General features: G+C 43.1%; 2 protein-coding genes across 2 annotated transcripts in view; one reads left to right on the top strand and one right to left on the bottom strand.

Moving 5' to 3' along the window:
- The window catches only part of EIF2AK3 (eukaryotic translation initiation factor 2 alpha kinase 3), a 42,242-nt gene extending 36,117 nt beyond the window's left edge, over positions 1-6,125 (top strand). The window contains exons 14-17 of the mRNA XM_030450706.1: positions 808-975; positions 1,577-1,678; positions 4,006-4,068; positions 4,912-6,125. Of these exons, the coding sequence (XP_030306566.1) occupies positions 808-975; positions 1,577-1,678; positions 4,006-4,068; positions 4,912-5,088 (510 nt within the window). The 3' untranslated portion in view covers positions 5,089-6,125. The remainder of the gene's footprint in view (positions 1-807; positions 976-1,576; positions 1,679-4,005; positions 4,069-4,911) is intronic.
- A 2,594-nt stretch (positions 6,126-8,719) lies between these two features.
- LOC103535803 (octopamine receptor) lies at positions 8,720-13,779 on the bottom strand. Its single transcript, XM_030450705.1, has 4 exons — positions 13,688-13,779; positions 13,295-13,583; positions 10,430-10,606; positions 8,720-9,395 (listed from the first exon to the last, which is right to left on the bottom strand). The coding sequence occupies exons 1-4, from the start codon at positions 13,704-13,706 to the stop codon at positions 8,720-8,722; spliced, it is 1,161 nt and encodes a 386-aa protein (XP_030306565.1). The 5' UTR covers positions 13,707-13,779.
- Between the last annotated feature and the right edge of the window lie 938 nt (positions 13,780-14,717).

Here is a 14,717-nt window from a genome sequence, read left to right as displayed (position 1 = left end):
CTTGCAGGATCAGTCTGTTCTTCCCCCAAATATGTCTCTATTTAACTGAGGTGGAGCTGTCATGTTTCAAAGACTTAATCAGTCATTTGATGTGTGCTGTGCTATCAGCCAGAATGCAAATCTCTTAAAAAAATATATCTGAGTTAGTAGTTAGTACAGTTAGCAAAGGGACATCTCAGTTCCAGTCTGTTTTATCAGTAGGCTAAACCAAGGGTGGCAGTATGTGGCAAACAACTAAAGGACAGTTAAACCAGATCATCACAGTTGTGAATTGCAAAGTTAAGGTTCCATCAAATATAAACTTTTAATTCTGTTACACAAACAGCTGTTCCCACAGTTAAACTGCACAGTACGAACCAAAAAGCAGATCTGGTTCCTAGACTTCCAGTGTATCTATAATTTAATATGATATGTGTTGGTTAAAAATATGGCTAACAAGTTTAGTACTTGGAGATTAGGAATAAAAAGAGTGGAAGTCAGAACTCCAGCATCTGGTGTGAATCTGCCATGTGATGGAGAGTTGGATAACTTACCTGTGGTGTTGTTCCCCACAGCTGTTGACTTTGTGTGTAGTGCTAGTAAACCTCTACAGGATTACAAGAATGAGCAGTCATCTGAGTTTCAGGAAGGGAGACTTTAATGAAGGAGTAGTCTTTTTCATGATTCTTTACTGGTTCTGCTCACCTGATGTTTGACAGGCATCTTTACCCTTGACAGTGTGGTGTATCTGAATTAGACCAAAGTGTTGTATCTACTGAATCAAGAAACTTGTTTATAACATTTTTTTCTATTCACCTGTTTTCTTAGCCTTCCAATATATTTTTCACAATGGATGACATAGTAAAGGTTGGGGATTTTGGACTGGTAACAGCTATGGACCAAGATGAGGAGGAGGAGTCCGTTCTTACCCCAATGCCAGCTTATGCCAGGCACACAGGACAAGTAGGGACCAAACTCTACATGAGCCCAGAACAGGTTTGTGCTCTCTCCTCTCCAGCTCTATCTAGCAGTGTCTGGAAGACACCTGAGGTCCCAGGAGCTTAAAGATCAGGCACTCTTTCTAGTAAATGGTTGCAATCAAGTTACTTAAACTCTTTCTCATCAAAGTAGTTTTGAGCTGAGTTAAATTCCAAAATTAACATATTTATATTTATATATATAATTTAGAGAAAAAGCTGGATATTGATTCATACTTAGATGCTTTCATTTACCTTGCTTTTACTGTAGTAGAAAGGTAACTGTATTATATTAAAGTTAATTGAGCAAGGACACATTATTCTGCTCGAGGTTTAATTAAGTTCAATATTCAAGTTATTTGAGCAAGGATATGCTATTCTGCACGAGCTTTAAGTAAGTTGATGCAGTTTGCTTTGCAGTTGGGTCTGCAAAATAGGAGCTGGTGATAAGGACCTTGCTCACCGAAGCTCACAGGATGAAGTTTCCCAGAGAGCCTGTCCTGTAGTTTCAGCATGGGGCTAATGACTTCTGTAAGGTGACATGAAAGGGGGTTGGCTGTAACACAGAAGTACATACAGTGAGTAGCTTGATTGATCTAACCCTAATTTTGAATTTTCAGATCTGTGGGAACACTTACTCACACAAAGTGGATATCTTTTCATTGGGATTGATTCTCTTTGAGCTGCTTTACCCTTTCAGCACTCAGATGGAGAGGGTCAGGGTATGTATGGCACTGGATTCTCCTCACTTTGTCCACTACTATAAAATTGCTATTTACTTGGTGTAACTCTTACAAGGGGTTCTTCTCAGTTTTAGAAAAATCTTGCAATTAGGAGCACAACTTCTTTATCAGCCTTGTACAGAACCCTTGAATCACTGAAAATAAATTGCAGTCTTCTTAATGTGTGCAGTTGAATTGAGGCCTTAATTTCTTTACAAAGCTCCTCTGTTGTCAAGCCAAGTAAGAGAAACTGTTGAACTAGAATATCTGAGAACTCGAGCAACAAGTATAGCTTGTGACTTTAAGCCTGCCAGCTTGTTTTTTCATGCAAGATGGGAACCACGCTGTGCATTTTTCTAATTTCTTCCTTAGTTTGCATCTGCAGTACTTTGTCACCCAAAGCACTTAGTGAAAAATTGCTGTTCCTTTCCCTATAGTAAGTCTTAGCTGTGAGTCTTACTTGGCTTCAAGCAATTATCTTCCCAGTAACTGCTGAACTTCATTTCATCAAATTTTAATTTGGGAGATTTTATGGTGCATTACAGCTCTTCCTTGCTGTTCAAATTCACATGATATCCACAGTGCTCAGGAAGGAACAGGTTCACAGAGAACAGGAGCTACAGCCAGAAAGGTTTCTCCTCTTGTTCATGATGACCAGTGACCTATGCAGGAAAGAAAGAGTTGTTATAAATTGCATTTATCATTTACATATGCTTTGGGTAGTTCAGGTGTCAAGTGAAGATGGACTGAGTTTAGCAGAGATGCAAAAAGGAGCTGGAATCCCACTGAGGGCAACCTGAATGTTTCACCTATGCTGGTGCTGTGTTCTCTTTAAAATGCTTTGGCTTTTTATGGTGCAAAAAAGAGCATTGTCCAGAGAAGGAATAGCAGTGCTTACTTTGAACCCTTTGCACTGAAGCCAATTTCAGGTTCTCTAAATAAAATCAGTCTTACTGACACATGCCCAATACAGAGCTATCTTGGATTCTCATGATCTGCAGCAGTGACAAGTTTTGCTCTTCCAGTTTCCTGAGTACAGAAGCAAATCAAGTAATCAGAATCAATCCTAAATTGCATCTAACCCTGTTTTACTTCATAAGAGGGTAAAACAGTGTGCTAACTTCCCATCATTTTCACTGTTACTCAAATCCAAAAGAAGCCCTCACCCCTTTATTGCCAAGTTCTAAAGTTCAGCTACTTTAGTTGTTGTTTGAGTTGTTACACTGCATTTTTCATTGGCATCAGCAAAGCATTAGCAAAACATTCTCTACCTAACCAAGCACCCCAGCAAATTCTTGGAATCCGTGACAAAAGGCTGGGAAAATCCCCAGAGGTGGAGTGTGAGACCTGCCTCTGTCTCAAGCTGTTAGCAGTTAGTCTGCCAGTGCAATTTATTTCCAAATTAAATGTTTGAAAACAGATCACTAAATGCAGACTTAATTGGTAGAGGAATAAGAACAATTATTTGAAGCATTTTACTGTCATAAAACTCAGTTCTCTTGAACAGGAGCTTGACTGTTGCCCATCACTATGACCTGGTCAGTTTATACTTAAATGGAATAAGAATGAATTTGTTTAAATTTTAGAATTCTTATATTTTGTACTCAAAATTTAGCAAAGGGGGACATCCTTCAGGGAAGAAATTATGTGCTAAGTGTTGCCCTTCTGCACTAAAAACACATGCAGAAGAGGGTCATGGGTTGCTGGCAATTACAGAACTTAAATTCCCCAAAGCAGGCTGGTAGTTTGCTGCAAGTAATTGTGTGGCTGAACATTGCAGTATTCCTGTCAGTAGATGGAGCCAATGTGCTTGTAAAGGAAAAAAAACACCGAAGGAGATCGGGTACTTTCAGAGGACCCAGAATTATGCATCATTAACTGCTTTTGGAACTGCTGATAGACCTGGTCATTACTCCATAAACATTAAATAAAGTAATAAACTCCTGCTTCCATGGTTAAGGCAGAACCAGCCATTTAATATGTCTCAATACTGGTGTAGGTGATCTTGGGGATTAGGGGTAGTGTGGGGATTGGTTCACTTGGTTGAGCCAAAGTGAGAAACTACAAGTTTTTGCATCTGGCTGATTTAAAACTGAGATCAGAATTCCTGGAACACAATTCCTAATGCAGGCTGTATACCCAGAGAAGCAGCAACTTACCCATTTAAGTATGTTGGGATTTTTAACCACTTAAAGCAAGACTTTAAAGGGGTTTTTGCCATCATGCTGATGTTTTGCATAGTTTGCATATGTTTTGATGAGTAATAGAGTAATACTGCTGAAGAATGATGTTCTGGAAAACTTATGTTTTTCTTACTATTTTTGCAGACTTTAAGTGATGTTAGAAATTTGAAGTTTCCACCATTGTTCATTCAGAAGTATGCACAAGAGGTAAGTGTGTCTGATGCTATTAGTTGTAGCTTTTTCTTCAATAATTGAAACTTTTTCTTCTCAATTGTTTTGTAGGTAAAAATGCAGAACAGAAAAAAAAGCTTTTGTGTTAAGATGCATTTTTCCATCCCTGTATTTTCTGTGTTTCAAAGCTGTAACATAACAGTACTGTGGATGATGATAGCTTTGTCCAACAGTTTATCTCCACTAACTGTACAATATTACCTGGCTTCCCTTTGTCACTTGCTGTCATTCATTTCACATATATCCTGACATGATTTCTTGCAACAAAGCCAAATTCACAAAGAGAAAAGTGCAGAATTCTGCACAAGTAAAGGGGAAACTGGAGGTGGAACAGGGGATGCAGTGTGTTGTGCTCAGCTGGAGCAGGACACTAATTCTCATTTAAATTTGAGACAGATATTCAAAGTGCCTGTATATCTAAGGGAAAACCTGTAATTCAATGTGAAAATGTGAAAAATTACTGCATGGCTTAGAACATGGGGGCTCAAACACGAAGCTGAAAATTAGTTACAAGTGCCTAAATTCTTCTGATTGCAAATTAATGTAATGGTTTTATAGCTATAAATCTGATCCAGGATTCAGTAATTTGCCTAACTGGTTGTAGTACTTACCAGTAAAGACAGCTTAACAGATACAGAGTGATACATTTTCAATTATTTAATGCACTTTTAGCTCCCGTGCTGAAGTATTAATAACCAAACTACTCAGCAGACAACTGGGGACATTTTCCACTTGTTCATACACCTACAGTTGAAGTCAGAGCATAAATAAGCAAATACTTATGACCTGGTTCATGTAGCACATCATGTTTTCTTTTAGTACACCATGGTGAAGGACATGCTCTCTCCAAGTCCCACTGAAAGACCAGAGGCTGCAGCAATCATAGAAAATCCTGTGTTTGAAGACTTGGAACTCCCACCCAAACCAGTGCTTAGGCAGAGGTCACGGACAATGAGTTTATCAGGAAATAAGCATTCAAGACAACCAAGCAAATAATTATCCTCAGGATCACTTCTTCCACTCAGCAGGTTTTACAGGGATTGTTCAGCAGAAGGATCCTATGATGCAGAATGTCTAGCTTGGAAATAGTTTACTTAAGCTTTTTTTTTTTTTTTTTCCATGTTTAATGTATAAGATGTGTTGGACAGAGTTTCATTTACTTGGACAGCCAACAAACGCCAGTAACCACACTTCTCACATTCCATGTTTCTTACCTTAACTCTCCTAGGTGGATGGGTCCAGCTACTGTGCTTACTAATGTTGTACTCCATTATCAGTTTTTTGGGTTTGTTAAGGGTTTTTTTGAAGCTTGTAAATGTCAGCTTGCTGGGTAAGTGAGAGATCTGTAAGATGTAAATAGAATTAAAATACTGTATTTTTATAGAGCAAATTACAGTCTCTAAGCCTAGTGAGCATCTTATCCAGATCACTTGTTCTTTCTTTGGTGAAATGATGATTTTGAAATCATCTGTGACTCCGTTTTTGTCCCTGGTGGGTAAACTGGGGAAATGCACTATTTTTAAAGCAAAAAAATACCACAGTTGTATATACTGTCACTCTTCCTAGCCAGTCATTAGAGGAAATCTTTTCATACTTCTGCACTAAAGTAGATCTTAGGGAATGCATTTTATACAGAAAAACCTGTAGAGAAGGAAAAGGAGGAAAGGGAGCTTTTTTTTTGCAAGCAGTTTTATAGGGAGTGGTTGGAAGAGCCATAGTAAAAATTATGTATGAAAATGTTGTGATTCTGAAAATTGAAACCTAATGAAGTCATACATGTCATATGTAATCTTGTAGATTTGTACTTTAAAAAAAAAAAAATCAACTGTTAGGCATTTGTGTAATTTGCTAATTTAACTGCCTAATTCCATGCTTTTATTTCTCTCTGTAAATATGTTAATTTTTATTTATAAAATACAGAATCAATCCATTTGGGTTGGTGGTGTACAGAATGCACTTGCTATAATTGTTGAGTGCATTGATTACTGTGACTTCTTTCAAGTCTAAATGATTTAATAAACTTTTATTTATAAAAAATAAAAAAACAAATGAAAGAGTTGTTTCTGTTTAAAGCCAGCATCAGGCTGCAGATGGCAGCAGGAGGACAGGCACTGCACTTCTGTAAAATCCTTTGCTTTCTCATACTTGCCACAGTGCATGTGATGATGCAAAGATGAATCTGCTGCTTGGAAGTGAGATTCCAGCTGAAGAAAAAAGGGAACAGAATGCTTCTAAACTGAGTGGATTATGGAGGCAGCTTCTCCACTGCTAACAGAGAAGGAAGGAAGAAGGAATAATTCTCTCACACTCTTAGAACAGGTTTTGCATAACTGCATTTCCTCATTTTACAGGCTTAAATTTTTGAGACTGTAGTCTTTGAAATCAATTTCTTAAAAAGATGCTGGATTCACATCCTTCTGGAATCTCTGGACTGCAGTGTGACACTATGGCTTGCAATTAAACCAGCTGGCACTCTGCAGCCTTATGATAAACCAGAAGTGGATTATTTTCCTGAACTCTGGCTTGTCTGAAGTCAGAACACTGCAGTAAATAATTGGTCAAAACCAGCTTATCAAGCATAGTTGGGTTTAAACAGAAGCCTCTTAATTTTGTCCTCTTCCTTGGATTTTCCTGTTCCCAGCAGCTGTAAATGCACAGTGAAATGGTCACATTTGAAGCCTCTTCAGCTTCCCTGCCAGGTGATTACAGGGGGAGCACAGGAAGTGAAGAGTAAGGTATTTTTAACTTGCAGTGTATCTGTGCTGGATGAGCATAGCTCAGGGTTTGCATATTCTGGGATGCTACACTTATCCTCAAAGGCATGTACAGGTCCTGCTCTGTGTGGTGCATGCCCAGCCATGAAAGTTTGTGGCTACCTACACTCTGCTCTTACCTGCCTGTGTCAGGGAGTCTCTGCTTCACTGGATGCTGGAGGGTGTTGACCCCATCTTCACTCTTTTGGGTTCCAGGCTTTGACCAAGAAAGTCTTTGCTCTAACCAAAGATGTCTTCTCTACACTCAGGTCTTGCCTGCACTCATTACCCTGCTTCTGGCAGCTCCACTTGCTCTGCCTCAGCAGTGGGAGTAGAGAGAACACTTCTTTGTGTTATGAAACAACCACCTGAGCTTCAGCATCCCCACCAGCTCCAGGACTGTTCTACCAGCTCTTCAGAACAAGACTACACAGAGGGATGCATCTCTCCTGTTGCTTTCCTCATTCATGTTTCATCCCTCAGCTCTGGATGATGTCCTTCAGTCGGCCTGAATGGTCCACAGTGACTGAAAGTCCAAAGATCTTTGGTCTAATGTGTATTCACTGTGCTCATACTGTGGAAGGGAAAGCAGTCAAGAGTGGCTTTTCCTTGCCCTGTTTAAAAAACACACACCTGGGTGTCAGAATCCTGCCCTGTCTCCCTTTGTGCCCACTGGCCCTAGCTGCTTTCCTCAGAATAAAGGCAAGATTGGGTAATTATTGTCCTTACCACTTCTGTGGTGTTATCGGAGTCGTAGGAGCTTGCAGATCTAACACATTCCATGAACAGGAGTACCAGTGTCACAGTCCCAGGTCAGGGCTGTTTCTTCTACCAGTGATGCTCATTGTCTTGAGAGGTCACCAGCCCTCTCTGACCCTACTGACAAAAAAGCTGAGGTCCTGGGGGCTCAGCTTCTGCTTTTACTCACTGTTAGGATGCTGTAGAGACACTGGGGAGCAGTCCTGCCTTTCCAGGGCCATCCTTCAGTGAGCTGCTCCACTGCCCTCTTGTGGGAAGCCAGTGCTGTTTGATGCTGTCCAGACAAGACTTGGGAATGGTAAAAATAATCATTCCTGTTTATCATAATTTTTAATGTCTGTTTTGTCCAGCAGTATTCTGTTGCTGAATTCATAGCATCAAGACATAGACATTATAGGGTAAAACACATGAGTAATAATTATTCTTCACATCCCCTCTTTGACTGGTCTTGATCCCTTGTAGCCCCCTCTGAACTTCCTGGGTACTTGGTGCTCTCAGAGTTACAGAGAATCATTTCAGCAAGACCCACTCATTCCCTGGGTTCCACGGAAACTTGCAGGTATTTCAGAGGAAGGCACTAAAGCAAGATTTTACAAACAGGAGGCACAGTGTCCATTGTGCTGCCTTTGTGAAGAAGTGACCTCTGCTTTTGGACCACATCCTCTTGCCAACTCCCATGTGGAGTTATTAAAACTGATCAAATCAGTCACTTAAGCTGCAAGAATAGAGTTACAGTGGTTTGATAAAGAAGAAATACTGTCCCACCTCAAATTGTGTACATCCTGGTGGTCTACAAAGACAAATTCACATTATCAGTGATGATTTTTTTCCCCCAGCACGGAGATTGAATTTGTCTTCGGAAATACTCATTAAAAAAATAATTACCCAGGAAGAAATTAGCTCCATTAGCTATAACAAATTGCTCCATAAATATCACAGTTCACCATCTGCAAAATTGTGGAAAATGAAGAAATGCATCTTTGTTGCGTGCCTCCAGCTGTGGTCTTCCAGCCCCTCCCTTCCCCTTTTGTCCTACCCATTATTTTTCCCTTAAGGATGTGCTCTGGCACTTCCTGCACCACCACCACCTCCAGCCACTGATTCTCCATCCCTATTTACTTGGGTTTGCCCTTCAGGGCACCGTTGGGCACTGGCACTGTGATGTTATATTCTAGGTCTGGAGCAGTCTTGGAAAAGGTGGCTATGGAAACCATGTCTTCTCCAATGGCCACCTGAGACCTGTGCCTGCAAACCAGCAGCTTCTTCAGGGCCCTCTGGAAATCCCTGTTCAGGAAAGCATAGAGCATTGGGTTGATGGTGGAGTTGCAGTACCCCAACCAAGTGATGATCTTGAAGGTGTCAACCAAGACCTTGCTAGTGGAGTCAGTGCCCCTGGCAGCAAGCCAAACATTGAGGACAAAGTAGGGCAGCCAGCACAGCACAAAGACTGAAATGATGATGATGATGGTCCGTGTGGCCTTGTTCTCCAGTTGCAGGTGGTTCTGCCTCTTGCTGTTGGGGTGGTAGTGGATCTCCAGGGTCTGAGCCACGATCCGGGTGGCCTTGAGCCGTGAAGCTCGGTAGATGAAGAAGTACATGCTGCACATGACCATGAAAGGGACAAAAAAGGCCAGAGCAGAAGCCACAATGGCAAAAATCCAGTTGGTGACAAAGATGCATTCTCTGCCTGCATTGAAGTCCACCCCAGGGATCTCATTCCAGCCTTGCATGACAGGGAGGAAGGAGATGAGAGAGGAGTAGACCCACACAGTGCAGGTCATCAGGATGCATCTGTGAAAGTGAAGAGAGGGCCTGAGTTATTCTGAGTTGAGAACACCCAGTACCATTCAATCCCCATGGTAACCTGTGTGGGATATCACTGCTCAGCAGTCCCACAGGACCCAGAGAAGTGGCCAAGCAGTGAGAAAGCTGGTGTACAAGTCCATCCATGATTATCTTGAACAACTGAGTAATTGGGTCTGTGGTTTGCAGTACTGGGGGCAGTGTAAGGGATGCTCAGACCCAAAAAAAAAGAGGAGGAAAGGTTTCCCAGAGGAATTCTGTTAATATTTAGAGCAGCATGTAGGTTTTTCTGTTTGGTTTCAGCTTCAATACTTGGCCATTACCTCATCCTCTGAGGAGCAACAGAGGTGGAGCTGATGGACACCAGATCCCCAGGACCACTGCAGCCCTTGCTATGTAGCCCCCTCCTCACTTTGTCTGCTGCCTGCACCCCACAACTGGTGCACAGCAAGAGCTGCAGGGGAAATGCATCCCCAAAAGAGCCTGAACCCCCTTGTAAAGCACCTCGTAGCTGCAGCATCCTCTGTGCCCATCCTCAGACATCTTTCCCACCCTGGAACCCTCATTTCAGTTTTTCACATGAAAATTTAACAGGAGCTTAGAACCCCATCCTGTTTTCTCTTTATTTTCCCCACAAAAATAAAGAGTTTTAAGAAGAGGAATACTACTAATACATGCACTTTTCTGCATGTCATATCCCCTAGTCCTTGGAGAAATTCCTGCAAAGGGCAGAAGTTGGTGTGGGCAGGAGTCAGTCCACACCACTGGTTTCTATCCCATTTTGGGGCCCATCCTTACACTGGGCTTTCCCAGCAGCACCACCCAAGCAGCTCAGCTGCATTCTCCTTTTCTGCCCCACATCAAGTGATTTTTGTGAAGTTTTAAATGGTGAAAAGATACTTTCATCACCTCATTCTACTTTTGGGCAGTGTCTGTCAAGAGCTCCTTTAATCCCATCTCAGTATAGGTCACAGCCCAATAAAAACTTGCAGGAACCCAAAGTAAGGAGCAGTTCCACTCACCTGCCACGGGACATCCTTCTTGAATAGTGGTATGGGGTCACCACAGAGCAGTATCTGTCCAGGCTAATGAAGCACAAGGTGACAATGGATGCAGTGCAGAACATGACATCAAAGGAGATCCAGACTTTGCAGAACAGCTTCCCAAACAACCACATCCCTGTCACCTCGTAAATGATGCTGCAAGAGAAAATACATAGAAACCAAAGCTAGGAGGACCAATTTCATGCATTTCTTCAAGACTCCACTGAGGTAACATCATGTTTGGATGAGGAGGTATGAGACATGAGCATGCAGCTTAGAGATTCATCCTCAAAAAAGTCCAACCCAAGGCTATAACCCACAGGTGGGGCATGGCTGAAGACCACCAACCTTATGCTCCCTGCCTGCCCTCTGTTATAAGCAGGTGGCTCGAGGGAGAAGCTTTGCCCCTCCAAAACTCCCTGACTTTATAAGTCCTTAGCTTTGTTTATCACAGCTTTTCCAGTGCCCTATGAAGCACAGATTTTTAGGAATTCTTCACAGTTCCTGGGGTATGGAAGGTGCTCCCTCCTCCGAGAAACGCAAATTTCATCTGGTCATGTGCTGCAAAATGGAAAGGGTTTCAACTCATGGATTAAAATAAATAAATTAATCCATTTTAGGAGGAAGCCTATGCAGTTTGTACATGATGGAGCTGCAAATGCTTCAGTGAGGTAAGCACTGCAGCAAAAAGCAGACACAATGCCAAAATTACTCCTAACCAAGTCACGAGGGGTCTGGGAGAAGTGAGCAGCACAGGGCAGCTGTAGGAAGGCTGATGCACGTTCCTATAGGATGCAATTAGATGCCATTTGCTTCCCCTTTCTTTCACCAGCCTTCTGGAGCCCCTGGTGTGCTGCTGAAATAACCATTGTGTGTGAATTTGATGTGAAAGGCTGAGTAACTACCTAGGCCTGCAAAGCTTTAATTATCCTCTAACTTCACAGCTTGCTGGTCAAACACAGTGAAAGTTGGGCTCTGTGCTCAGTGGGCTTTGCCATCCCCAAGGGCAAAAAGAGTCAACCTGATGTCAGAGGAGTTAGAAAGGAACCCCTGCTCTGCATCTAATTAGCAACCAGTCATGAAAATGACTTCTGAAGGCTGCTTGGGAGCACAACTGCTGTAGGTGGGCACGGTGGTGCTGAAGAGCCCCAGCCCCTTGGAAGCATTTTGTTGTGCAGGATGCTATGCAAAGATTCCAGCAAATGTTGATTTATAGCAGAACGTGTCCCTGCACCATGGTGGCCTTGATGTCTCCAACTGAAGAAGGACATAGATCTGTTGGAAAGAGTCCAGAGGAGGGCCACAAAGATGATCCAGGGGCTGGAGCACCTCTCCTGTGAGGAGGGGCTGGGGGAGCTGGGATTGCTCAGCCTAGAGAAGACTCCAGGGGACCTTATTGCTGCCTGAAGGGAACCTAAAATCCAGGCCCTTGGGCAGATACTTAGAGCACTAGGTGGAAGGGAGAGGCAGATGAATACAGATGGATGATTTCCCACCCTGAATTTAAAAATCCACTGAGCTTGAAACTGGCAATAATACTTTCTAAAGTGAGTCATTAACTGGCTTGGTCTTTTTTTTTTTTTTCCCCCACCTGACACTATAAACTTTTAACTTAACTTGTAATTGCTTCTTGGGAGAACACCTTTCAGAACTAAATTCAGTATAGACAAATATAAATAAATTCAATAAATTCAATTTAGGCAGCCCCATGAGAACTAAAGCACAAAATGAGAAATCAGTTCAGCCTCTTCATACTCCTCCAGGAACACCAAACCAGGTGCAGCCTCCTTCTTTGTAGCAGCCCATGGTCATTCTGCAGCACCAGAGAGCCCAAGCCTAGAAGTAAACTGGTTTCTGCATTTATTTTACTGGTTTCCAGACAGGTAGTGAAGCTCCTGTAAATAGAAACCTCATGCAGGGAGAACTGCCCTCTGAAGTGCCTCTTCCTCCATTAAATACAGGGGGAGCCTAAATTACCTTCCTTACACTAAAATAAAATCCTTACATTTACACAGAGAGAGGGGAGATGTCCCTGTGTCAGCACTGCCATTTACTGGTGTGCAATGGGATCAGGGACAAAACATTTCCCCCAAGTGCTCTGAGTCCCATTTGTTGCCCCAGACCTCAAACCTTCCAGTCTGCAAGGTCAGCAGCCTTCCCCACCAAGGCTCTCTGAAGCAGAAGGAACAATCAAAATTCAGTGTTTCACAAAAAAATATGAAGGGGAACATCTCTGCAAAAGAATTTCAAGTTCAGTAATCTGAAATCACCCGTTTTCTCATGCCAGTCAGGATTGATTTTACTCCTCCCTCTTGCTATCAGAAAAGAAAGGAAGTGTAAAACCAAAAGCATAGAATTTAGCTCCACTGATTTCAGTAGTCATCCCTGACCAAAAATTAAAAATAAAAAAAAAAAAAAAAAAGAAAAAAGAGGGAAGGGAGGGGAGGAAATATACCTCTACCTTTGAAATGCAAGCAAGGTCAATACAGTCACTGCACTGAGTGTAACACACCCATGACAGTCCTCAGAGCCTGGTGAGCATGTTGTGCAAGGCACAGCCAGTCCTGTATGTGGGGACTCATCACTCTGGACACACCTGGATACCCAGTTCAGACCAGCAGCCAGCATCCCTCTATAGCCACTGGGAAAACACCCTTGGGTAGTTTCCTCCCCTTACGAGAAAGCATAGGGAAACTGAGGCACAGATAACCACAGTTAAGCTCTTTGGAGAGCCCAGCACAGCACATGAACATAACCAGCCCTGCTCAGTCAGTGCCTTCTGAGTTAGGAGATGACCTGGATGCAGACATCACCATCAGCTCTTACCTGTCAAGCAGTTCTCACCTGAAGGGCATGACCAGGCAAGCTACAAGGAAATCTGCCATGGCCAAGGACATGATGAACATGTAGGTGACAGTGCGCAGCCTCTTCTCCACCATGGGGCAGATGAAGACAATTGTATTTCCCAGGAGAGTGATCAGGTCAATGAGGGTAAGGATCAGCCCAATGACCACCTCCTGGAGGCCGATTCCTGCCCAGGTGCCCCCTCCTTTCACAAAGGAGGAGGCAGCAGAGGAGAAATTAGAAAGCCAAGATTCATTTTTGTCCACCAGCATCTTCCCACTGTTAAAATCTGAAAGAGGGAGGGAAAATGGAATAAGGACTTTAATGGCTTCCATGGAAAGGAGCACAGAAATGATGTTTATGCTTTATTTACTTCGAGAAAACTCCTCTCACCCTGCTGTGCCTGTGCCATCACTGTCCCATGGTTGTTGGTTCCCTAGAAGGGTCTGAGATCCTGAAGGTGAAGAGAAATGTGCAGCATTGGCTGAAGTCCTTCATGGCAATTAAAAGCCCTCCTGTGAATGAAAATGCACCACCAGGTAAAGTGTGACACAAAGAAAAGCCCTGAGAGCAGAGAGAGGACAAGCAAGCAACCAAAACCCAAAATTAAAGCAGCTCTGCTAAATCCCACTCACCAGCATGCCATGGCCACAAAATAGAGGGGTTGGAACTAGATAAAATCCCTTCCAACCCAAACCATTCCATCACTCTGTATTCTTGTTGTCATCTTTGCCAACCCATTGACCAGGTGTGACAGCCCAGGCTGCTTTTGTGACCCCACTATTCAGGGCATGCTCTGCCCTGGGTTGTCCTGGTACTTTTTTAGTCTCTGAAGTTAAGAACTTTTGATTACCATGGTGGGCACCTCCTTCCTGCAGCCTAAATGGCTGTGCAGAGCTGCCAGAAAACACCCAGGGAGCTTAAGGCAAGTAACTGAGGTGTCTGAGGAGCCACAGTGACCTCAGACTCATGTCCCTTGCCATGCCTGGCTGGGAATGGATGCTCCCAGCTCCATAATGGGGCACTTTTAAGCCTGCCTCCATAGCAGAGGTTCTCTAGCCCTCTTTGTGGCCTCTGGACTTGCTCCAGCATCTCCATGTCCTTCTTCAGTTGGGGACCCCAGAACTGAACACAGTACTGCAAGGGGGGGGTCTCACCAGAGCAGAGAAGGAGAATTATTGAAGGTCACAATCACACAAGCAATCCCCATTCGCTTTGTCAGCATCACTTGTGGGCTCTTTAATCTCTGTCCCATCCCCAAGCCCCCTCATCATCTCATGGTCAGGCTGAGGAACCTTTGCCAACTTGCTCCTTCCTTCCACGGGACCCATCCCTCCTCTGCTTCTGAGCCTCTGCAAGGGTTCCAAAACTGGAACTGATTTCCAACAAGTAAATAATTCACTGTAGATTTACAGAAGGGCAT

The sequence above is a fragment of the Calypte anna genome, chromosome 4B (genome assembly GCF_003957555.1).
Source record: "Calypte anna isolate BGI_N300 chromosome 4B, bCalAnn1_v1.p, whole genome shotgun sequence".
Lineage (NCBI taxonomy): Eukaryota > Metazoa > Chordata > Aves > Apodiformes > Trochilidae > Calypte > Calypte anna.
The sequence above is the reverse complement of the archived record's forward strand: the minus strand, read 5'-3'. Positions and strand labels throughout refer to the sequence as shown.